Source organism: Passer montanus, unplaced genomic scaffold, assembly GCF_014805655.1.
Source record: "Passer montanus isolate IOZ18808 unplaced genomic scaffold, ASM1480565v1 scaffold116, whole genome shotgun sequence".
Classification (NCBI taxonomy): Eukaryota; Metazoa; Chordata; class Aves; order Passeriformes; family Passeridae; genus Passer; species Passer montanus.
This window is the reverse complement of record NW_024358278.1, coordinates 658,276-683,507: the sequence shown is the minus strand read 5'-3', so window position 1 is coordinate 683,507 and position 25,232 is coordinate 658,276. Positions and strand designations below refer to the sequence as shown.

General features: G+C 51.2%; 1 protein-coding gene across 8 annotated transcripts in view; it reads left to right on the top strand.

Annotated features, from left to right (window-relative positions):
* TIAM1 (TIAM Rac1 associated GEF 1) overlaps window positions 1-25,232 on the top strand; it is a 150,959-nt gene that overhangs the window by 106,616 nt on the left and 19,111 nt on the right. For all 8 annotated transcript variants that reach the window (XM_039697027.1, XM_039697030.1, XM_039697029.1 and 5 more), the window contains 6 exons: window positions 77-247; window positions 5,105-5,209; window positions 7,187-7,268; window positions 11,302-11,388; window positions 15,203-15,424; window positions 21,091-21,194. In XM_039697027.1, the coding sequence (XP_039552961.1) occupies window positions 77-247; window positions 5,105-5,209; window positions 7,187-7,268; window positions 11,302-11,388; window positions 15,203-15,424; window positions 21,091-21,194 (771 nt within the window). The remainder of the gene's footprint in view (window positions 1-76; window positions 248-5,104; window positions 5,210-7,186; window positions 7,269-11,301; window positions 11,389-15,202; window positions 15,425-21,090; window positions 21,195-25,232) is intronic.

The following is a 25,232-nucleotide window of genomic DNA, read 5'->3' as shown; positions in this document are numbered from 1 at the left end:
AGGGCTCTGATGCAGCACATAATGCACTAGTTACTGTGTTGGGCTGGCATTGTCGTGATGGGTTTTGTCTCTTTAGAGGGAGAAAGAAGTGGCCCTGAGCAGCGTCCACCAGCACAACCCCGACTGTGACATTTGGGTCCACGAGTACTTCACGCCCTCGTGGTTCTGCCTGCCCAACAACCAGCCTGCCCTGACAGTCATCCGGCCTGGGGACACCTCCAGGGACGTGCTGGAAATGATCTGCAAGGTAAACGTGCCCTGGGGCAGCTGGAAATCAGTGCAGCCTGGTGTGCCAGTGCAGGGACAGGCAGCAGGCTGCGGTTTGCCTTCCCCACTCTGGCTGCTGTGCCACGAGCCTGGAAGTGCCTTCACACGCTGGCTGTGCCCCTGCTGCTGCCCTTCCCTGTCCCTGCAGTGGCACCAAGCTGATAGGGTTCCCCTCTCCCAGCCCCCCTGGTGCCCCAGCTCTGCATCCCTCCCGCAGCCACCTCCCTGCAGTGGCACCAGGCTGAGTGTGGTTCCCCTCTCCCAGCCCCCCTGGTGCCCCAGCTCTGCATCCCTCCCGCAGCCACGCAGCTGAGGTGGCCTCAGCCCTTTCCAGGAGCCAGGGGACCTGTTCCCAGGAGCCATCCCTCCTTCCCTGCCCTCGGGCTGGCACTGGGAGAGCAGCAGCCCCAGGAGTGGGGAAGGTGCCTGTGTTTGCTGCCTGCAGTGCAGAGCCAGACCCAGCCTGGCGTGGGTGGCAGGAGGGGACAGGGGGAAGCTTTTATCCGCATTGGAGTAGGGGGGAAGGAAAACCACCTGGGTTTCTTTGCCAGATGAAGTATCAGAGATGTTGGGCCATTAAAAAGAGTTACATCTCTAAAGAGTTGGAAACTTTGACAAATTAAACACAGGCTTTCAGCTCTGGCAGCTGCATAATGTGTGTTTGCTGAGCGAGCGAGACCCAACTCCTGTCACGTGCCGCTCTGAAAAGTGAGTCTGCTTTGTACAACAACAACAGCAGGAGAAAAGAAAACATTTATTAATGTTGAGAGCTTAACTTCGGGGACTTTCAGAGCGTGTTGCATGTGCCTCTAAAGAGAGGGAAGGTGAGAGAAAGGCGTTTGTTTCCAGTAATTGCACGGTGCGCTCGTCTCTCTGCCAGGTGCGCTGCAGCTTGTGAAAGCCCTGCTTTGTCTTCAGGAAAGGATGACATTTTTGGAGAGAGGCATAACAGGGAAGCTGGGTGACACATGCTTAGTAATGATTTATTTTTAGGGTCGATGTTCTCCTTTGGGGGAGGATGGTTAGCTGGGTGGACTGAATCCTTGGCTGGTGTAGCTCCGTGGCCTCAGCAGGTGCCTGATGGGGTCTGGTCTCTCACTGCTTTTGCTGCTCTGGGTGGGGGTGCTTAAGGAGAAGGGGAGGTTGGAGAGTGTTTTTTCAAGAGCTACTATCTGTTCCTTTCCTTTCTGTAAGAGTTTTCAGCCTGAAAAACGCTGTCGAGATGCCTTTTTTCCTGTAGCATTTAATAATCAATCTCTTTCTTCTGTCTCTTGCATTCAGCTCATTTTCCCCCCTTTAATATCCGATCCACATCATTTCACATCAGTTTGCCATCTGCCATCTGAGAACCAGTCAAGTTCTGGTACAGTAAACATTTCAAGCTCTACATTTCATATCAGCCTCCTCATGTTTGTAGATGTGGTTAAATCTGTGCTGCTAAACTGAGCTTGATTCTTCTGTTGGAGAACATTCAATGCACTAAAGTCATTGTGGAAAATGTGTTCTTATGCTAACATTGCTGCTTGTTATTATACAGCGAGTTAGGCTTTGGAGGATGCTTTGTGACACTTTTATGATTCAAGATTGGTGGGAGGAGTGTTTAAAGCATTTTTAAAGTGGTTTCTCAAAGATTTCTCCTCAGATGTAACTAGCAACATCACTTGCAAGGCAGGAGAACTCAGTGTATATGCATTAAATTGCTTTCTGTGGCTGATAGGAAATAGTTGGTCCCTTCCAATCTTAACCATCCTGTGATTCTGTGATGACACTGCTCAGTGTGAACGAATGTATATGCATTACTAACATTTGCATAATGGTATGTCTTAAAATGGAGGAGGAAATCACACTCTGTATACGGATTTAGGCAGAGCCAGTGTGGAGATAATAACAGCAAATCCCAATATGGAGATAATAGCAGTCAAAAACAAGCCCACATGACTACATGGCATTTTGTCTTTTGACTGCATAAAGAGTGAGACAAGAAAGGTTTGGGTGTTTTTCTCCCCTCACCATTTACATTTTTCCATGGGACCTGCATGAGGGGCAAGAAGCAGATAGCCCAAGGTCTCTGGGTTTGTGCTCAGAGCCTCTGAGAAGTTAAGGCTGATGCTCTGGGGGCTTACTTTGCTTTTGGGTGGTGTTCTCCTGCTGGGAGAGCTGGGGCCACACAGGAGCAATGGCATGGCCACGTTCCTGTGGTGCTGCCACAAAGGTCTCCCCCACCAAGCTGGGAGAACGTGCCAGGCCCTGTCCTTGGCCAGAAGGGAGCTGGGCTTGTGTGCCAGCCCACCGTGGCACTTGGAGCCTCCTGGATGGGATCCCAGCCCGGCTGTAAATTCTCCTTGTTGAGCTGTCGGGTTGTGCTTTAAACGGGTTAGCTGCTTAATTTAGTCCAGACCTAGCCAGAGTTATTAGGAGAGAAATAAATAAACCAAGAAGCTGGTTTGGACGGCTGAAAGGTATTTTGGGTGGTCTTGAAAGGATATTCGTATCATTAAAGCTGCCCTGTTTCTGCTCCCACCTCCCCACATGTGGATGCAGCTCCCAGCAACAAAAAGTGGGTTAATGGTTTGGCTTTTAGGGCAGCCTGGCTGTGTCCACATTGCAGGGACCTTTTCCTTTCACTTCAGTAGAACATCGTGGCCCTATTTGAAACACTTTAACCAGTGTCAGATTCTGAGGTAGACACAGCCCTGGGGCAGCTGTAGGATGTTAATTAGCTAAATGGGGTGCACTGTGGTTGGGACTCTCATTCCTGACCTGGATGGGGTCACGGTGTACTGGATTGATGGCATCCACTTGGGCTGATGGGGTTTGTTGGAAGAAACGCTTGGCTTTGAATTTTTACCCAGTTTTGTCTTCAGCTGATGCTCTGCCCAGCGCCTGAGGCCCCAGACTGGAGAAATCCATCACAGGTGGTGATTTCTGCCTGCCTGGGCAGGCTGGAAGGCATCCATTGGGTCTCTTCCACAAGGGCAGGACGTTGGTGGGCTGTGGATGGGGTGTCTGTGCCAGCCCTGGGCTTTGGTGGTGCCGTGGGGCTGGGCAGCACAGCTGGCACTGGCTGTCACACCCCCTGGGCACAGGACACGGGGGGAGATCCTCTGGGGGCAGGAGGAGGAGGCTGCCAGGCTCCTTTTCCACAGGATCACAGAATGCTTCTGGTTGGAAAAGACCCACGAGGCCATGGAGTCCAGGCTGTGCCCAGTGCCCACCTTGTCCCCACCCAGAGCACTGAGTGCCATGTCCCAGCCTTCCTTGGGCACCTCCAGAATGGGCTCTCCAAACCTCCCTGGGCAGTTCCCAGGCCTGAGCAGCCTTTCCATGGGAAAATTCCTGCTGGTGCCCACCCTGAGCCTGCCCTGGCACAGCCTGAGGCCGTTCCCTCTCCTTTGTTTTTGTTTAAGACACCTCTGTGTCCAGGGACAGTTAACTAAGCTGACTAGAAAGTGACCCAGGACTCCTCTGTGTCATTTCTGAACCTTTAATGGCAGTTCTGCTCCCCTTTAGTTTCTGAAGTGTTTGTGGAAAAAGAGAACTACTGAAAACAGCTACAGTAATCAGTGAGAAAAGCAAGCAAGAAGCTGTCCAGAAAAGAAAAGCAGGGGAGCAAGGATATCTCCTGCATTCAGCTGTTTTTCTTTTGGGCCCTGGTAGATTTCAGTCATTATTTAATTAACTGGGAATTTGCCTGGATTGCAGAGGTTGTTCCATTTCAGGTACTCCATTTCCTGCAAGGATAATTTGATCTTTGGGTTGGACATATTTGAACAGAGCACTGTGCAGAGTGCAGCAGTAGGTCTGTTTTGGTTTTCCCTCTTATTATTGGTAGCTTTTTCCACTCCTGGGCTAACCCAGACTTTCCAAAGTGTTTCCTGTTCTCTGTGTGTTTGCTGGAGGGTCAGGGTGGGATGTTCTCCACAGGTACATTGCTCATCACCTCAGTGCTGGAACTGGAAATGCCAGGCTTTAAAAAACAGGACAAACAGGCAATAATGATGCTTTTGCATGAGTTTTCAGATAAGCCATTGTTTTCAGCACAGCCTGAGAAACCTTGGTAATTTGCTGGGGTAAAATGAAAAGGCTGGGGTATAAAAGCCTTTAATAGTGGGATTTCAGAAGTGAGAGTGAGGAGAATTTACCTCCTGTATCTGTGAATCACTTTGGGGTTTCTCATTAGATTCAGTTTAGGAACTTTGAAAGTAACTTCTGGATGATATCCTTTGTGTTTATCATACTTGTAATGTGTTTTGATTACACACTGCATTAACCTCTGCTTAAACCAACCTTATTAATCATGCTGAGAAAAGGTCGTTAACATCTCCCAGACCAAATGCTGTATCCTCAGCTAATTATAACTAATTCATTAAAATGGTGTGACCTGTTTCCACTGGGATGCAATCCAGGATGCAACTCTTGGCTTCTTCCAGCCAGTGTAACCTGAGCTGCTTGGAATTTAGAGGACAGACAGATTTTTTGTGTGTTTATTAACCTTGCTTGAAATCTGCCACATCATATTTACGTGCCAAATTATGAAGATGCTAAAAAAGCCCAAACCAAACAGAGAACACCTCTCCTGCTCTGTTAGCAGAGCATTCAGTTAGATACCCTTCTATCCAGAGGTGTGCTCTGAGGTTCCTGTTCCAGCATGGGCTTCTTTCTGGAATGCCTTGGGAGGAATCAGTGCCCTCGGTGGGTACACAGATCTTATTCCTGGGGGAGAGCAGGAGCACCGGGTTTGCTCAGCTTTCAGGCAGAGATGGTGGGGGAAGGTGCTGCTGGGGGGTCAGAGGTGAGGAAGAGTGCTTTTGTGTCTGAAGGCTCCTGTCTCTTGCAGACACACCAGCTGGACTGCTCTGCTCACTACCTGCGCCTCAAGTTCCTGCTGGAGAACCAGATCCACTTCTACGTGCCAAAGCCAGAGGAGGAGATCTATGAGCTGGTAATGCTGCCCGCTGGGCTAATGAGGTGACACCGGCTAGGACGCTGTTAATTAGTGTTTATCTGACCTTCTGGAGCACGCAGAGTTATGCTTTTCGCTTTGCAATTATGGTGCTTTGCAGACCATAGCAAATTGGCCTTCAGCAAAGGGATCTCTCCAAACCTTTCATCCTGTGTTGGTGTTTAGCTCACATTTGTGTGGGGCTGTGTCTGGGGAGAGAGGAGGGATGGCCACGGGCAATGTGTGAAAGTCACTCCGAGGTACATTGAAGCTTAACTTCCCTCCAAGTTGTCTTTTCCTGTTGTTCATGTTGTCCATTGAGGTTTCAAAGACTGTCTGAGTTTTCAAGAGGGGGAAAATACACAAGTTGTTGGGTGTTTCTTGGTTTCTTTTCCTGATGGTAAGGTAAAGATTGAGGTCAGGGAGGTCTGGAGTTATGTGTGAGAATATTCTTCCTTAATTGCCTCAGCTGGCTGTTTTCATCTCGCTCATCTCGAAAGCAGACTTCAAAGGAATTTTGCCATGAGAGATTAAAAAAAAAGACCAAACAGGATTAGTGTCATGCTTTAACTGTGATTTTACACAGGCATGCTGTAAACCTTTTTAAGGTCATTTTCATTGGTGGCTGGTTTACTTAGAAAATGTAAAACTTTGCTAGTTATGGAGCTTTTGCTCGTTTAGCAAAGGACTTCTGGGATTTTCCATTAATGCTGTCAACAACAACAACAACAAAAAGTAGTGAGAAAGTGCTAAAGGAGTGCTAGGACTGGCAAGTGTGATACAGTTGGGGAAAATTAAAGCTCAGAGGAGACAGCTTTTAGCTGTCGTTGTCTGGAAGGACTTTGGGGACTTGTCTTGTGTTGAGAGGGTGTTGGATTGACAGTCCTCACTTACTGTTTATTCTGAAAAGCTGTAATTAACCCAAAACTCTGTCAGTGGGACTGTGCAGGGAATGGTGGAGATGGGTGCTGCAGGATGATGTCTGATGGGGGGATATTAAATCAAAAAACTTGGTTTGTTTGCTGCTCTCTGTGGGCTTGTTTGGGCAGAGCACGGAGTTACTTCTGTGGGGCTGTAGCTCTTCTGTAATACTGATTTTTGCAGTGCTGGTAGAAGCAGGAGATAAAATGACACTTTTATTAGGAAAACCTTCTGCAAACAAGTTCCTCTTCTTTTCTAAAGGAATAGTCAATACTGCAGTCCAAACACTGAGTTTCAAAATGTTAATTATTGCGAATTGCGTTTTTACACGCTCACAGCGGCATGTAAACAGAATTAATATTCACCTGTGGGCTCTCCTTCACCTGGGGCTGTGATTTTTTCCGAAGACAAAGGCTGGTTTGTTACTTCAGTGCTGAAAGGCTGAGGGATTTGCAGCTGCATGGAGGGACTTCTGGGCTGATGCCTAGGTGTGAATTTGTGCTGGTCTCCCAGGAAGGATGCTAATGACCATTTCAAAGACTCGGGGGCTTTCCTTGGTACAAATAAACATCAAGGTGTTAAAGGTGAAATGTCAGGCTGAGGTACAGCAAATCTGATAGTCTGGTAATGCAGAAATGTATTTAAGAAACAAAATCACTCCTTGTGATTTTAATGCTGTTGAATAGTTGAACTCCTGCAATGTCTTCATTAAAATAATATAAAACATTAAGCTATTACTACCTGTAAATTAGGAGAACAGGAACAGAAGCTGTTTCTCAAGATGGTATTGACTGAGGGAAATAGATGCGTGCTCTGTTTTGTGGTGGGGGTGGGAAAACACTGCATCCTCCTCTCTAACTGTGTTCTAACAGCAGAGCTGAGTGGCACTGCTAATGCCTCTCACACAGGTGGAGAGAAACTGTTTGGTAAATAATGACCACAGTCCCTCTCTTCTGCCTGTAATTAAAAACCAAAAATCTGTTCCAAACCATTACAATTGATGTGTCCTCCCACGGTAACATATTTTTGTGTTTGTTTTTTTCCCCCTCTATTCAGCTGTACAAGGAAATAGAAATCTGTGAGAAAATTACCCAGCACATTCAGATGGAGAAGTCTGATGCATCCTCTGATATTTATGGTGAGTTGCTCCCTGCCTTGTTTGGCTGTTTCTCCCCAGTCAGTTCCAGCAGGTTCTTCCCTGCTGTTTGCTGATGCACCTGAAAGGTCTCCTGAGCAGCGAGAGAAGCACTCCTGGTTCCTGAGCCGCCCACAGCAGCGTTCAGGTGCCCTGGAGGAGGGCAGCTTTGTTTGGAGTGCTCTGAACGAGGCTCTCCTGGAGCTGCAGGGTGTGCAGGGGATCAGCGTTTGCTCCTTGCTCTCAGAGCCACCCACGGAGGCTGGGGGTGGGAGCAGCGTCCTGTGCCAGCTGTCACATCTCACAGGAGCCTCCAGGGCCCTGCTGGGGCTGCCACGCTGCCCACAGCCTGCAGCTCCACTCCTCCTCCTCCTCCTCACTGCTTCCTCCTTGCCCCTCCTCGGGAGCATCCCTGGGAGCATGAGGCATCTGAGTGCTGTGGCCAGGCAGCTCCAGAGAGGCTGTTTGGGCTTCTTCTCACCTGCCAGGGCACCCAGGGTGGGCTCCTGCCTGCCCCGTGTTCCTGAGGCTGGGATGGCTGGCTCCAGGGTGGCCCAGGGATGCTCCAGCCCCCGAGGATGTGCCATGGACACCCGAGCCAGGACCTGACACGTGGCAGAGCCGTGTGAAACACCAAGCAGGGAAGGCTCTCCTGTGTGATTTCAGCAGAATCTCTCATCTCTGTGCAGCTCACACTCCTCAGCTTTCAGGCATTTCAGGTTGCAGCCCCCCAGCCTGTGAGCTTGCCCTTTGGCCTGGCAATTACAGTTCTGGAGTGGGTGTTAGAGTTATCTGTGCAACCCCCCCACAGGAAGCCAATCTGCATCTTTTTGCTGTTTATCTCAATATTCTGCTTTAATGACTAGAATAATTCTGAGTCCCCAAACTGTTTATTATACAGCTGCAGGCCATTGGAATATTGAGCTCTGCTACAAAGCAGTGGGACTGACTGGGGCTGGAATACTGAAGGCCTAAGAAAGAAATACTCACCAGCCCAGTGGTGGTTCAGGGTTCATATTTATGCAGTGCCTGAAAGCACTGCAAGAATTGGGGCTCTCATAGCATTTCCTGGTTATTTCTTTTTCTTCTTTTTTTCTAAGGGATAAATGGAAAAAAAAAAGTAAAATCGAGTCCCGTGAGATGAGATCAGCTTGTGAGGTGTGGGATGGAGCTGGCAGTGCTCTGACCCTGCAGCAGGGAATGCTCAAAGCACCCCAAAAAAGCTGACTTCTCTCCCATTGAGGGAAAACAGCCAAGTGTGGTTTGCCTCTAACTGGCAGAAGGATTTCTGTGGTCTGTGTGTCTCCTTGTGTGCTCATCCAGTGACGAGTGTGTGCTGAAGTCACACAGTCCTGGGGCACTTTGGGCTGGGCAGGGCCTTAAAGATCACCTCATTCCAACACCACATCTCAGAGAGAGCTCACCTGGGAGCATTCTGTGGTGTTCCTGCTGCCAGCAGTGTGTCTGGGGCAGTGAGAGGCACTCCTGGGGGGTCTGGCCAGGATCTCTCATGGGATGCTCTGCTATGGCCTGAGCACAGATTTCTCCCCTCTTTGCTGGTCCTCTTCTCTTTGCCAGGGCTGTGAGGGCAGAAGTCAGTAAGAATCCTTGGCTTCCAGCTGGTGGGTGTATCAGGAAGGTGCTGGCATGGTCACCAGCCAGGGGCTGAGGGGTTCTCTGGAGGTGGATTTGTTCAAAGCCACTCAGGGATGCAGGTTTTTGTTCTCCTGCCATGGGAACTTTGCAGTGAAGAGAAGGCTCTGCCTGGGTCAGCACCCATCCCTTCCCACCTGTGTTCCAGAGTCCCTGCACAGTTTGATGGTTGTGTTTTTGCCTCACTGTGGCTTGCACCCACTGCTGCCCTTCCTCTCTTGTGTGCAGCCCCTGTGGAAGGCAGCCAGCTGGAGCTGCACATCCCTGCTGTCCCCGTGGGCTGCACAGCACTGGCCTGAGGTGTTTGTCACCTGAGTGCCTGGCAGGGACAGCCCTGGCATCCAGGTCCAGCCACTGTGACAGCCGTGGGGATCCAGCAGGGCAGGGTCACAGCTGTCTGTGGAGGGTTAACTGTGTGTGTGAGATCAGCACTTCAGGCTGCTGCCAGCTGCCCATCCCTCATCTCTTAAAGCTGATGACAACCTGTGTAATTGCTCCTTATGCCCTTTCTGCCAGGAATAACTGCAGGATTTATGGGTATGGCTGAAGGATGAATTAAGAAGGAACTGTGTGTGCATTCAGGCCTGATGGATTGAAGGAGGCAGAGGTTTTCTCATGGAGGAATCCAGAATCCCAGAATTCTGTGGGTTGGGAGGGACCTTAAAGCTCATCCCTGCCATGGCAGGGACACTTTCCACTATCCCAGGTTGCTCCAAGCCCTGTCCAGCCTTGCCTTGGGCACTGCCAGGGATCCAGGGGCAGCCACAGCTTCTCTGGGCACCCTGTGCCAGGGCCTGCCCACTCTCACAGGGAATTCCTTCCCAAAATCCCATCTAAACCTGCTCTCTTTTAGTCTGAAGGCATTCCCCCTCATCCTGTCACTCCTTGTCATGAGTCTCTCTCCATCGTTCCTGTGGGCTCCTTCCAGGAAAGCTGCTTTCCCAAAGCTTCTCTTCCCCAGGCTGAACAACCCCAGTTCCCTCAGCCTTTCCTTGTAGGAGAGGTGGAGCTTGGGCTGCTTGGACATGCTGATCTCCTCCCAGTGAGAGCCTGAGCTGCCCCTCAGCCTGCTTTTAATGTGTGCAGTTTGGCCCAAAACAGCATTTCAGTGGCAAAGGGCTCTTAGAGCTGATGCCTTGTGCTGACTCAAACTGCAGCCTTGGGCACACTCTGCTGTTCTTCCAGGGTTTTCCAGGTAGGCTTTGTGGTGATGACAGCCAATAACTACCACGTTTTACAGCTGCTCTTTTAGTGGAGAGTTCTTCTCTCTGCCAGAGCTGGAGTGTTGAGTGAGCTTCACCAATTTCACTTGATTCAGCCCCAGTAGCTTGCAGGCAGGTTCCAAGTAGCTCAGTAAGTCATGAAAGGCCATATGCTTCTCACTTCTGAGCTGCCACGTTCTTCCCCCTCTTTTCTTCTTCCTTTTTAAAATTTTATTTTAAAATCGTGGATGAAAAAAATAACTCTCAGCCATAAGGATCAGCTTGAAAGGAGTCCTAAAGTCAGGATAGGCTCCCAGCACATCTGCACCGCTTGGCTGGTGGCTGATTCCATGTCAAAACAAACGACTCCCCCCAGAGGTTTGTAAATGTTTTTCTAGTCGCTAGAAAAAGAGAGAGCAAATGGTTGCCTGCACTCATTTGGGGAGTAATGAAGTTTCAGAAAGGCAAATGTTCTGCTTTAGATAACTCTCCACAGTAAACAAACAACCTGCATTTCACTTGGCAGTTGTATTTCCTTTACAGTTGTTATCTTACTGTGTCACCCACAAATGGCAGGAAAATCCCCAAATCCCCCAGCCCAAAGCCCCCAGTCCCATTTGCAGTGTTCAGCATGAAGCTGTGGCAGCACTACCACTCCGAGAGTGCTCTGCAGCTCTCTGGTGACCATGAAACGTGTGCCCAGAGACCTGGCGAATGACAGGGTGTGCCAGCACGGGGGGCAGAGGGAAAGGGGCATTTTTACAGACCTGAATCTCAAAAAGCAGAGGTCAGCACTCTGTTCTAGCAGGAGGTGGTGTGCCCTGCCTGAGTTTGAGGTGGTGCCTCTGGGATTCCCGACTTTGTCCCAAACCACGGCTCTGTGCAGCTTTGGTCTGCAAACAGCAGAACCCCCTGGAGTGACCTTTGATGGCAAGAGAGCTGGGGGTCTGTCCCAAGGCTCTGCAGCTGTGGTGTCCTCAAATATGTCTGCAGGTAACTCGTGTATGCACTCAGGAATTCAGCTCAGGTTTCTGTTAGAGCCACTTTCCCTGCTGAGCTTTGCCTTTGTGTTTATAAAGGTGAGAGGGGAGGGATTCCTGCCTGCTCACAGGCTGCAGGGCAGGTGGCTGGACACCCTGGAAGGGGCTGGCTCCCTCTGAGCTCTCGTGGTGTCTCCCCAGGTTTCTCTCTGTCCTCGGTGGAAGAGGAGGGGATTCGCCGGCTCTACGTCAACGGCGTCAAGGAGACGGGCCTGGCTTTCAAGAAAGGTAAAACACTCCCCAGAGCCCTCCCAGCTCAGTCCTGCCACGTGAATACACTGAAAGCATCCCTGTGCCCCTGTGGCTGGGGCAGAAGGCAGCAGGGGCAGCCGGGCTGCTTCAGTGCAGCTGCTCCCAGCTGAGGCCAAGCACTGCATCTCCCATCCGCTGCCTCCCTGCTGCACAGGGCAGCTGCAGCCCACCCACATTCTGAGCTAGAGCATGGGGACCACGAGGGCTGAGAAATCCTCATCCCTTCATGGCCACTGGTGTGCGCAGAGCCCTCGGAAGCTCCTTCAGAGCTCTCTTGGCGAGGCTCACGTGGCCTTGCAGAGCTTACTCAGCAGCTGGCCCTCGCCAAAAGCTGCTCCAAAGGCTGCTGAGCCCGGGCTGCTGCAGCCCCTGGCCTGGTGCTGACCCTGGCACTCCACTGAGCCAGCCCAGCTGATGGAGAGCTGCCCTGGCAGCTCTGTGCCCTGGGCTGGCCACTGTGCTTGGGCATGAGTGGCCAAAGGGGCACAGTGCAGGCAGCAGCAGTGGTCAGGGAATGGGGCACAGCCTGGAGGTGCACCCCAGCCTCAGAAACCCACGTAGCTGTGTGTTGGACATGAAAAGATTCTGTCGCTCAGACCTGCAGCATTCCCTGGTTAACAGGAGGGATATCCTGCCAAAAGCCCTGGGCAGGGCTGGGGGGCTCCTTGCCAGGCTGCCACAGGGAAGGGACACCCTGTGTGGGTTTTAGGAGAGGAAGGATGGGGGTTTCATCAGGGCTCCCCCGCTTGCTTTTGGAGCCTGCTGGCAGAGCAGCTCGGGTGGATGTGTGAGCACAGAGTGCCTCCTGCGGGGCTGCAGTGCAAGCACAGGCACTGGGAGCAGCTCAGGGAGCGTGGCTGCCCAGAGCTGGCCTGGAAAGGCACTGCTGTGTGAGCAGCAGGACACTGGGACAAGATTCCCTGGGGGAAAAGCCTCTGTGCATCCCATTGTTTACGTGCATTGCCTGCATTTGACTGCCCTCCATCAGATGAGGTGCTGCATTTCATTTTCAGTCTTTCCTCCAGTTAGAAGACTTTTATTTTCTCCTGGTAATTTTTGTGGTTTATCCTTTTGTTTCTTCTGTTGGGCTGCCTTAGGAGGGCAGGCATTCCCTATTGGAATGGGAGCTCCTGGACTGCACTGAGATAGATGTGAGGCTTTATTCCAAATGATCCAAAACAAAGACTGCAAAGAGTAAATTAAGCCCAGATCCAGTGTTTATGGTTGCAGGCCTATTAGTGAGCTACTATAATGCCACAGAATCACTAAGTAGAATAAATTAAATAATGCGGAATGCTTGACTTGCCTTGTTTTGTCCTTCTTTCAGCTATGATTTTACAGTCCATTTACTCTGTAGCTACTCTATCTAGTTCATTTGATTCTCCCTGAAACTGTACACTGGAGTTTCTGGGCACAATTACAGGCATTTAGGGAGATCTCCATTTTCCTGAGGAAGCTCCCTGCTGCAGTGTGGGTCAGCACTCTGTCTCCTGGAGGGTTCATGCAGCTTTCAGGGTGCCAGCACATGGCAGGGATGGTCACCCCTGTTCTGTGGCCGCTGTAAATCCCAGCTGTCATCCCTGTGAAGGCAAGGATGAGATGGGGATGGTCCAGCAGCCGGGCTCTGGCACTGCCTGCCCCTGGTTATTTGGGATTAAACCCCTCTCCAGCTTGCTGCTGCTGCTCAGGGAGGGCCCAGCTGGCCGTGGGGAAGGGCAGGACTGCTGTGTCACCTCAGGAAAAGTCAGGAATGCTGCGTCCCCTCGGGAAAGGGCAAGACTGCCGTGTCACCTCAGGAAGGGCAGGATTGCCGTGTCACCTCAGGAAGGGCAGGATTGCCGTGTCACCTCAGGAAGGGCAGGATTGCCGTGTCACCTCAGGAAGGGCAGGATTGCCGTGTCACCTCAGGAAGGGCAGGATTGCCGTGTCACCTCAGGAAGGGCAGGATTGCCGTGTCACCTCAGGAAGGGCAGGATTGCCGTGTCACCTCAGGAAGGGCAGGATTGCCGTGTCACCTCAGGAAGGGCAGGACTGCCATGTCACCTCAGGAAAAGTCAGGAATGCTGTGTCACCTCGGGAAAAGTCAGGAATGCCATGTCACCTCAGGAAGGGCAGGACTGCCATGTCACCTCAGGAAAAGTCAGGAATGCCGTGTCACCTCGGGAAAGGGCAGGATTGCTGTGTCACCTCGGGAAAAGTCAGGAATGCTGTGGCACCTCAGGAAGGGCAGGACTGCCATGTCACCTCAGGAAAAGTCAGGAATGCTGTGGCACCTCAGGAAGGGCAGGACTGCCATGTCACCTCAGGAAAAGTCAGGAATGCTGTGTCACCTCGGGAAAAGTCAGGAATGCTGTGTCACCTCGGGAAAAGTCAGGAATGCCATGTCACCTCAGGAAGGGCAGGATTGCGGTGTCACCTCAGGGAGAGCAGGACTGCCGTGTCACCTGGCAGGGCTGCAGGCTGCCCTCAGCATCCCGGGGAGTCAGCTGCTTCCCTGCACATCCCCTTCTCCCTGGGGCGCTGCTGCTATAAATAACTGCTGGAAGCAGCTGAAGGAGCCATGACCGGCTGAGCAGGGCTGACTCTGCCTTCTGAGGAGCCCTGTGCTGCCGTGGCGGTCAGCAAGGGTCGCTGTGCTGGGGTGCAGCCTGCACAGTGGCTGTGCCCTGAGGAAAAAGGGGATCAGGGATGTCTTGGTTTGGAAAGACAGGTGTCTGCTCAGGAAGGCAGGAGCCTCCCCTGAAATGGAAAATGTAAACCCCTCCCTCCGAATTGCTATAGATTTTAAATTAAGGGGCCCTCAGGCAACAAATATAGGGCAGGAATAGCAGTTCTTTATTAGGGAAGGAAATGAAAGGATAAAATAAGCAGTGCAGTAAACCAAAACAACAGTGATAGAGTCAGACACAGCCTGACACCCTCTGGGTTAGGGTGTTGGTAGCATCCAATTGGAATGGTGGCTGCAGTCCTCCTGCAGTGTCAGGGGTGGTTCTGCTGGAGCAGGGATCCTGTAGAAAGGTGTAGTCTTCCTCTGAATATCCAGTGGAAGGGACAGCTGTTCCTCTGGGAATCCAGTGGAGAAGCTGTGCTGTTATTCCAGAATCTGCAGATTATATCCAGGTAGGAATGCTGGGCTCCTTCCCCTGGGCAGAGCATCTCCCAATGGGATGCTGTGGTTCTTATCAGCCATGCAGGGACATTCCATAGCCTGTTATCAGCAGGAGTGGGTGTGGAAGAGATGAGCTGTGCTGGTGTCCCCACATCTGCAGATTATATCCAGGTAGGAATGCTGGGCTCCTCCCCCTGGGCGGAGCATCTCCCAATGGATGCTGTGGTTCTTATCAGCCATGCAGGGACATTCCATAGCTTGTTATCAGCAGGAGTGGGTGTGGAAGAGATAAGGAAAGCTGCCCACTGAGCAGAAGACAACAGCCATACAGATGGCAAATAGAATCCAATTTGTTAGCAATCCAGGACAGGGGACTTGTCACCCTGGGCACTCAGCCCTTGGGGTGGCACTGGGGCAGACCTCACCCTGTCCATCCCATCTGGGTGCCACTGCAGTCATTGATGATTCCGCCCAGCCACAAGCACCCCCGGAGCGCGCGTGACCCGCTGCCCTGTGCCACTGTGTCCCTGTGTCACCGTGTCCCTGTGCCCAGGCCTGAAGGCTGGCGACGAGGTGCTGCAGATCAACCAGCGGGCCGCGAGGAGCGCGCGTGACCCGCTGCTCTGTGTCACCGTGTCACCGTGCCCCTGTGTCACTGTGTCACCGTGTCCCTGTGCCCAGGCCTGAAGGCTGGCGACGAGGTGCTGCAGATCAACCAGCGGGCCGCGGCGGAGCTGGAGCCGGCGCTGCTGAAGGAGGCGCTGCTGCAGCCCGCGCTGGGCCTCACCGTGCGCACCCACGCCGAGCCCGAGGAGCCCCAGCGGCTGGGCCGGCCCCCGCGGCGCCCCGAGAACCCCCCGGAGCCCGGCGATGGCGCCCTGCCCTTCCCCGGGGGCAGCCAAGGTACGGGGGCAGCACGCAGACCGTGCTGAGGGCTCATTCCCCGCCGGGAGGGAGGGAGGGAGGGAGCCGCAGCCTGAGCTGGGCACGGGGTCCTTTACCCTGGCAAACACCCCTAAAATAGCAGCACCAAGCTGGGCTTACTTGCAGTGTGCAAAGGTTATCAGGCTCCCGGCTCTCGGCCGGGCTGTGTCACTTTCTCCTTGCAGAGGAGCAGGTGCCAGGTCAGTGTCTTTGGCTCTGTGACTGAAGTCCTGCTCCTGGGCAGCCAGGCACACACAGAGTGGTGTGAGGCCGTGTTTGATGGCCATTATTGCTGCTGGGATTAGCAGCAGGCACACAGACTTCTGTCTTTTCCTTTCTCTACCTTCTCTCTATCTGCCTGCACCCACTGTTACTATAAATTGGTTTCTCCCTGGCAGCTACAGCCAGGCAGTGAGCAGAGGGACAGGGCAGGAGTGAGGGGCAAGGATGGCTGTGCCATCAGCCTGTGACACCTGTGTCATCACCACAGGTACCTCTGGCTGGGCCCAGGACAGTCCCAGAACCAAGAGCTCCCTTCTGGGCAGCTCAGGAGGTGCTTTTACCTCTGGATATGCCCACAGGACCTGCGTGTGGCGAGGGGAAGAAGAGTTAAAGCATTCTGTGTGCAGTTTGGGACACCACCACAACATAAAAAAGGTCTCCAGCTGTTGGAGGGTGCCCAAAGGAGGGACACGAGGGTGGGGAAGGGTCTGGAGGGGCCACACAAGGAGCAGCTGGGGCTCCTGGAATGTTCAGCTGGAGGAGAGGAGACTGAGGGGATCTCACTGGGGTCTGCAGCTCCAGTCTCTGCCCCCTGGGACAGTGGCAGGGAGGTTTGTTGGATCCTGGAGGGTGCTGGCACTGCCCAGGCTCCCCAGGGCATATAGCAACTGGGAATTGTTTGCCACAAGTTTGGCTCCTGAATTTCTATGGGCTCCTCTAGATCTTACAACAGAAGAGGACACTGGTGGTTCCTCTTGCTTCAGTTTTTTTGGATCATTTAAAATACAGGAAAAATCAGTGGGATTGCCAGAATGAAGTAGTTTCTAGGTAATCAAAAGTGTTCTGAGCTGAGACTGGTTTTGGGGAGTGTGATATTCGTAGCAAGTGGAAAAGGGGGAGCCAGAAAAGCTTCCACACAAAATTATTGAAAATCCTTCTGAGGGGACTGCTAAAGGCAGCCTTGTGTAAGATGTGGACTAAACCTACACAGGCAGTGAAAATTCAACATTTTCAAGAAATTTTCCCCTTCTAAATTGCATGGAAGCCTTCCCAGTTAGGCTTTTGTGCTTGAAAATCCAGGTAGTCTTGTACATTTTCCCAGCTGGCCACAAGATGCCCCCACTTGCTGCTCAGCAGCAGCTTCTCACAAGCCTGTTGTGATTGTCACTGAAGCCCTGAGTGCTGGGGCTGGCAGCTGAGCTTTTCCCTGAGGTGAGTGTGCCCTGGGAGCACAGGGTTGGGAGCTGGCATTTCTGTGCTCAGGGCTCTCCCGACACTCACATTCCTTCTGAAGGCAGGGATCAGGCTGGGATGTGCCTCTGTCCCCCCCAAATGGAGGGGAATATTTCTCCCAGCCAGCAGGAGGAGTGCAGCTGTCCCTGGCAGCTTCTGTAGCTGCCACATGAAATAATTTGGGATGGCTTAGCCCGAGGTGGGAGTGAAATCAAGGCTCTACACTTGCACCCAATGTGTGACTGGGAGGCGGCTGATCTTCCCCACCCATTTCCTGCTGTTTTACTGAAGAATTTCTTTTTCTGCTCCTGTGCTTTGGCAGGGATGCATTACCTACATGACATTTAAAAAGGGGTCTCTGCTTGCATTTGGGATATTGTGGGGTTACCTTGGATTTTTGTTCATCTTGGATTTTTGTTCTTGGCTCCACAGCTTCTTGCAGAGAGCAGTCAAGTATGAAATACCCACTGACCTATTTATTTGTGTCCTTGTTGGTTGCAGGCAGCCTGGCTGGCCAGGCAGATGAGCTCCAGGATTTCTGCTGAATGCTTTTTTTTGTTTCCAGGCCACAGATTCAGTCTGTGGCCGAGGCACTGCAGCCCCCTGTGCAGGGTGGCAGTGCCAGCACCTGTGGGCACATCCCTTCTCCAGGAATCCAGCACTGGTCCAGGATCATGCTGGATTATCTCCTTCCCTAGCAGTCCCTCAGCTGTGAAGGCAGCAAAGGGTAGATTTTATTTCTTGTATGAGGCAAAGGATATTGTTTATTTTCAAAATATGAAAGATATGCGTCACTTTTTTTTTTTTTTAAAGGTGTTTTGCTGCTCAATGGGAGGTGCAGAGGAGCAAAGCAGGGCTGTGTTTCTGAGCTCCCTGGAGTGTCTGCCAGAGCTCCTGTTAAATCTGCCATCTCTCACAGCTCTGCCCTCACCTGGAGCTCCCTTGCCCGTGCTGAGCTGGGGGCTGGAGGTGCAGTCCAGCTCTGAGGCCGTGGGTACCTCACCGTGCAGGGTTAGCAGGTTGTTCTGGGAGTGCCCTTGGGTTTGTATCTGTGATTGATGTGAGAGCTGCCACCCTGGGCACGATGGATGCTTAAAGCCCTGTGGAGCTGCACTGCCTTTGCAGAGCCACAGGTTCTGTTCCTTTCATCTGTTACTGCTTTTCCTGGCTCTGGTTCTCTCCTGTAGCACAGCCTGCATAAATTTGGCTGAGGAGGATTAGCCCACAGCAGGTTTTCCTGATTGCCTAAAAGGATCGCTGGGGTCTGTCTGCCCTCCCCTCAAGGAGTGTTCTGCTCCCCTGGGTGCAGGGAATGAGCTGAAAGCTGGGAGCACAGCCTTGGACCTGCCCAGGCCATCAGGAAGGTATTCTGCTCTTGGAAGGGGATTTGGGAATGGGAGTAGCACCCAATTTGTTTGTTCCACTCCCTTTATTCAGTGTGGAACAGTCTCTGGGGTTTAGACTTTGCCTGCCCCTGGATTTTGGAGGCCTTTAGCATGGGGGATAACGTGAAGCTCATAAATCACCATGCAGAGTGGATAAAGGTTGGAAAAGAAAGTGTCCCCCTGCTTGGAAAGGGTGTTTCAGTCTCCTGGACAGGAACAGGTTTAGTTTTAGGGAGTTTGTTGTTCTGGGGCTCAGAGAGCAGCCAGAGGCTGGAGTTACTCTCACACAGGCTAAATCCATGCTGTAAAACTGAAACAAGCTCCTGCTGCACTCTAAGAACAGCCACTGGTTTTCATTCCATCCTCGTCCAGCACAGGCCCCCTTGGGCTGAGGAATTTGGATTTCAGAACCAGCTGAGGCCACCAGTGACCCTCATTTCTTCAGGGTTACTTTCACGGAGCTGATTTCAGACTTGCTGTAGCACAGTTCTTGTTCTTGATGAATAAATTCCGGGGCACTTCCTGCAGCAGCCACCGGAGGGCTTTGGGATAAAATTTCATTTTTCATCCCCAGTTCCCCAAATTGCTGCGGTGCTGCCTCGCCCTCTGGCGGCCTCTGTCCTGCACAGGAGGCAAGGCTGGTGTTCCCGATTTCCCCATGGAAGATAATCCCTCCTTCCCGATTTCCCCACGGAAATAAATCCCATCCCCAGCATCCCAGGGCACTCCTTTCATGGGTCACTGTTTCAGAGCTAACCAGAATTCTTCTGCAAGGAAGAAAAAAGGACATACTCCCCTGTTTCACTGCAGATTTATAGGTGAAATGCCATCTTAAATAAAAATTTAATCCAAGACACCATTCCCTAACAACTCCTGTCAAAAATGGTGCATTTAATGGCAGAGCCTCTTCAGTGAGGCACTCTCTTGTCATAACAGGGCCATTCCCTGGCAGCATTTGGATTAGGGAGCTGCTGTCAAGCTGCCCAAACAGATGATATTGGGGTATTTTTGAAGCTTAGGCACTGAGCTGCAGGATTCCTGGTGTGTATTTTGTGTTAGCAGGGTGCACACTTGGAGCTTTGTGCTGCAGCTGGCAGAGCTTGGCTCGGGATATTTATTCCCATGGCACTAAAATAAATCTACAGATAGTAAGAAATAAATATATAGCCTGGCAGCAAGAAGGAGGCTTTGGGAGAGGTACCACACCTTGTGGAGTTCTCATTAAAACCTTGAGTTATGCCAGCCCTGCAAACTGGAAGCAGCAGTTGTGGAAAATTCTAGCCAAGTGCTGGGCTGTGCTGAAGCTTTCCATGATTTTCCAGACCTTTAAGCCCCAGCACCTTTGCTGCAGTGATGGAAAACTTCCTTCTGTTGTGCTGGTTGTAGCCACAGGTGGAGTTGTTTAATGGGCACTGGTCACACTGTCACAGGTGAGGGGCTCCTGAGACCTCCCCCTGTGCTGGGGCCACACGCAGGGGTTTGAGCCCCTTTTCCTGCTGCTTTTTGGATTTCCCCTTCTAATTCCTGAACATGCCATGGAGGCAGCAAATGGCAGTGGTCAGCAGGAAGGGAAGCAGCACGCTCACTCTCCTGGCAGAGCTAAATAAGGATGCCCAGGCAAAAAGGAGGTGATGGAACGATCCTGACAGAAGTGGGGCGGGAGCTGGGAGCTTTTCAGGGGCAGGAACGTGCAGCTTTATTGCTCTGGCTGCATTTAACGAGCAGCAGATAAACCTGCTCAGGTCCCTGCTGGCCAAAGGCATCAGGAACAGCCTGAGCACACGTGCTGTGTGTCTGCTCCTGTGGGAGATCCCTGTCTGCTGGCTGGAAGTGCAGGAAACGGTTAAACGGGGCTTTGGCATGCAGGAAAAGGAAAAGGGGTGCCTTAAAATAAACTGAACAAATATTATTACCTTGGTTTGGGCTGAGAAACAGCTGCAAGGTGCATTTCACACGGCTTGAGAAGGGAAATTAATTGCAGTGACAAAACACAGACTGTCCCATGCAAATTAAGGCACACGGCACTTACTTTCTCTGGTTTTTTAAATGGGCACCTTGAACATTCTTTTATACACATTAATAGAGAGAGCAGAAAGCTGATAGTGAGATTTGATAAAATCTGGGCAAGGCTCAGAAAACCAGACTTCTTACAGACAAAACACTTCTTCAAAGAGATTCTGTGATGCCAAACAACCCCTCCAGGCACATCTTTTTCCAAGGTAAGCCCTCCCTTTTCAGAAGAGGGGCTTGAGCTCTGAGCTGCCTTTTATGTCCTTCCATTTCATCAATGCCCAATTTGGCTCCATCCCAGCACGCAGAATTTGTTCTGAAGTTATTTCCAGATTTCTGAACTCTGGCTTTTCCAGATTACCTCTGGACATAACAAAGTGGGAAATCTTGCACAGTGGTGCAATTTATTTTTAATAAGAGGGTCTAAAAGCTTGCCTGAACAGCAGCTGAATGTGGGCAGGGCAGGCTGGCCAGCACCAAGAGCTGCATACTCCCAGTTTCCACGTGAAACCACTGGGCTGGAAAGCTCTTGGCACTGCTCACCAGCCAGGCAGTGCAAGCTGGATGTCAGGACTTGAGTGTGACATTTTAGCCTTATCTCTGAGTCTGTAGCTGCCAGGGAAATGATGTGTGGTCGTAACCTGTTTGTTGTTACACCTGTCTGCAAACCCTCCTCGCAGGTCCTTGGGTGCCTCTGGATGTTGGTGTTCCATGGGAGCTCCAGGGCTGCAGCAGCTGTTCCTGGGGATTTTGGGGAGCTCTGGCCATGTTTTCACACCCTTGTTACTCTGGCAGGGCACTCCCTCTGCAGTGACCCCGACAGCTCAGCTGAGACAGCCCCGGAGGAGGCGGAAGCGCAGGACCTGGAGTCGTCCGACGAGGCCGAGAAGATGAGCAAGGTGAGCAGGTTCAGTTCCCACCTTTCCTGGGAAAACTGTGAAGGATGATCCCAGGTGGGATCTGTGAAGGTGTCCATGGATGATCCCAGATGGGATCTGTGAAGGTGTCCGTGGATGATCCCAGATGGGATCTGTGAAGGTGTCTGTGGATGATCCCAGGTGGATCTGTGAAGGTGTCTGTGGATGATCCCGGATGGGATCTGTGAAGGTGTCTGTGGATGATCCCAGATGGGATCTGTGAGGGTGTCTGTGGATATCCCGGATGGGATCTGTGAAGGTGTCTGTGGATGATCCCAGGTGGATCTGTGAAGGTGTCTGTGGATGATCCCGGATGGGATCTGTGAAGGTGTCTGTGGATGATCCCAGGTGGATCTGTGAAGGTGTCTGTGGATGATCCCAGGTGGGATCTGTGAAGGTGTCTGTGGATGATCCCAGGTGGATCTGTGAAGGTGTCTGTGGATGATCCCAGATGGGATCTGTGACGGTGTCTGTGGATGATCCCAGGTGGGATCTGTGAATATGGGTGATCCCAGGTGGATCTGTGAAGGTGTCTGTGGATGATCCCAGATGGGATCTGTGAAGGTGTCTATCGGTGATCCCAGATGGGATCTGTGAAGGTGTCTGTGGGTGATCCCAGATGGGATCTGTGAAGGTGTCTGAGGAAGATCCTGGATGGAACAAGCCATGGCTTTGGTTGTGGCACGTCACCTGCTGCCTCTTCAGATCCATGCCCTTTTCCCAGGGTGGGTTCACATCTCCAGTACCTGGGATACTGTTCCCCACAGTTTGTAGAAGGGCTGGTTTATCACCTCCATCCCCAGAGCAGCTCCTCTAAACCCCATTATTAGGATTATTAGGATTTCTTGTTCTTTCTTGATTGCTAGGCTTAGTACAAATGTGAATTAAACTGTGTTTCCTTACAGCAGTAGCATCCTCACGTGCAGGTTTCTAACTGCAAACTAATCACAGCCAATCCACCTCAAACTGAAGCAGAACTCTCCAGCTACAGCCGAGAGCTTTGCAAATGGCTTGCTAATTGCCATCGATTTCCACAGTGGTCGGTGGTGACAGCAGGTGATGATTGGTGGCGCTGAGGCACAATCCCGGAGATTATCTTGATTGCTTTGAGGTATTTGTGATATAGGTGATGCTGAGAGCTTACAGCTGTTTTTCTCCCCAGTTAATGAGAATTAGATCTCGGTTTGTTGGTGTTTCCCCCCCGTGCCTGTTTTCTCTCCTGCTCTAACCCAGCTGTGTCGCAGCGAGCTCTGGGCTGGTCCCTTGCTGCTGCACTGCAGAGAAAGGAAGGAAAAGACCTTGGCCTCTTGTTTCCTGATCCCTTGTGGCACTCCAGCCTGGCCTTGTGTCCTTGATAGGCACACAGTGCAAGGGAAACGTGAAATGCTCAGGGAAGGGGGTTACAGCTTGTTTCTAGCTTTTATTGAGGAACTTCTTCTTGTAAGTACAAATAACTCCTTCTTCAGTCAGTGGCCATGTCTGTCGATACTGTGGGATTTTTAACTGTGGATTTCTTCTCCAGTAAGTGGAAGTCTTTGTGGAGTCTTTGCAAGTCTTTGTGGAGTCTTTGCGATTTTTAACTGTAAATTTCTTCTTCACTCAGCGGCCATGTCTGTTGATACTTTGGGATTTTTAACTGTGGATTTCTTCTTTAGTAAGTGGAAGTCTTTGTTGGTAGTTTATGAGTTTTACCTGTAAATTTCTTCTCCAATAAATGGAGATGTTTGGTAATAGTTTGTGATTTTTAACTGTAAATTTCTTGTCCAGTAAGTGGAAGTCTTTGTTGAAACTTTGTGATTTTCAACTGCAAATTTCTTTTCCGTTAAGTGGAAGTGTTTGTTGATATTTGGGGATTTTTACCTGTAAATTTCTTCTCCAGTAAGTGGAGATGTTTGTTGATACTTTGTGGTTTTCAACTGTAAATTTATTTTCCATTAACTGGAAGTGTTTGTTGATATATGGGGGTTTTTAACTGTAAATTTCTTCTTCAGTCAGTGGCCCTGCTTGTTGATACTTTGTAGTTGTTACCTGTAAATTTCTTCTTTAGTAAGTGGAGATGTTTGTTGATACTTCGTGATTTTTAACTGTAAATTTCTTCTTCAGTCAGTGGAGATGTTTGTTGATAGTTTGTGATTTTTAACTGTGAATTTCTTCTCCAGTAATTGGAGGTGTTTGTGATACTTTTGTTACCTGTAAATTTCCTCTTTAGTAAGTGGAGGTGTTGATAGTTAGGGATTTTTACCTGTGAATTTCTTCTTTAGTAAGTGGAAGTGTTTGTTGATACTTTGTGACTTTTTACTGTGACTTTCTTCTCCAGTATTGGAGGTGTTTGTTGATACTTTTGTGATTTTTAACTGTGAATTTGTTCAGCCAGTGGAGGTGTTTGTTGCTGTTTGGCGTGTCTGACTGTAAATCCGTGGGATTTTCACGTGCTCTGGCAGAGGAGCTGTGGCAGAGCAGCAAGCCCAGCCCATGGAAACCCGTGCTCTCCCTGGCTTTTCCAGGCCTTTCTGCCCTGCTGTGCCACAGGCTGGGCTTTGCCCCTTGGCTCCTGGGTGCTCAGAGCTGGAATTGCCTGCACAGGGCGTGAGGATTACCCGATTAGCTCTGCAGCTCAGCAGATTTAGTCAAACTGAGAAATGGGTGTTAGCAGCCTTAATGCTTAATATTCCATCCTGGAGGAGTCCCTCCCAACTCTAAGGAGCCCTGCTTGCCGACAGGAGGAGCTCCTGCCTGCCTGCCTGTGAAATGTTAACTTTATCCCTTTTGGGATACAGAAATATGTATCTGTATTTGTGGGGGGGTGAGTTGTTTGTTTTGTTTTGGTTTTGGTTTTTTTTTCTGTTTCAACTGCTTAATGTTCTCCCTCAAATGAAGGACCACAAGTACCTGTGGAATAGATCTAATATCCTCAGTTTGGCAGTCTCAGGGATGCTGCTGTCCCTGCTCTGTACTCAGTGCCTTCCTTGCTGACTGCAGAAACCCCCAAATTATTCTGCAATGCCTGTAGACAATTCCATGTTTGGTAGTGGGGAAGAAAAGAAGCTCAGCTGAGGGTTTTCCTAATCCCTTGGCTTTTCTGTGTGCTTGGGAAAGCTGATATGCATGGGAGGGAAGGGTTCTTGCAGTGTGTGTTTTCCCATGGGAAAATTCCAGTGTATGCTAGTGGGGAAGAAAAGAAGCTCAGCTGAGGGTTTTCCTAATCCCTTGGCTTTTCTGTGTGCTTGGGAAAGCTGATATGCATGGGAGGGAAGGGTTCTTGCAGTGTGTGTTTTCCCATGGGAAGTCAAGGAGGAAAAGAAAGATGTTTTCCTGTCCATGCACTCCCACACCTTTCCATGCTTGTGGGATTATGGCACAGAAGATTAAGGTGGTGTCCTCAGGGCTGTTCCACAGGGGTTAGTTATTTCTGGACATGGCAGGGGGAAGGCTCTGCCCTCGTGCCACCTTCCCCTTTATCCCATCCTGCTCCCAGCTGTGCCTGCTGGAGCTCAGAGGAGACTTCCCTTCTTTTTCTGCCCTTTTTGGGTTTGGCGGGGCAGGAGCACTCCCATGCCCTCACTGCTGGTCACAGGGGAATTCCCATTTGAGCAGCATCAGAGCTCCCCAGGTGCACACAGAGCTCCCCTCCTTCCAGCACAGAGGCAGCATTCGGAGCTGGGGATCCCAGAGCAGCCTCTGGGGTGTCACTCCTGGGGCGGGCAGGGCTCCATCCCTGCCCAGGGAACACTGCAGCAGGGACAGCTTCCCCAGGAAGCTCCCTGGCTCTCCAGGCAGCAAAGAGATGCCAGGGCACATTAATGATTGATGGGAAGAGGAGAGGAGCGAGGTGCCCAGCCGCCTTCACCTGCTCTCGTAGCACAGGCTTTGTGTGAAGGTAAGTGGGGCAAATCCCACCAAAAGCTGGCCTTGGGCCCCTCTGCCTTTGCCAGGCAGGTGGCAGGGGGCTGTGTGGCACAGGAGGCACTGGAATGTGTCCTCCTCCTCCTCCTCCTGGTGTCCGTGGCTGCCTCTGTCCCT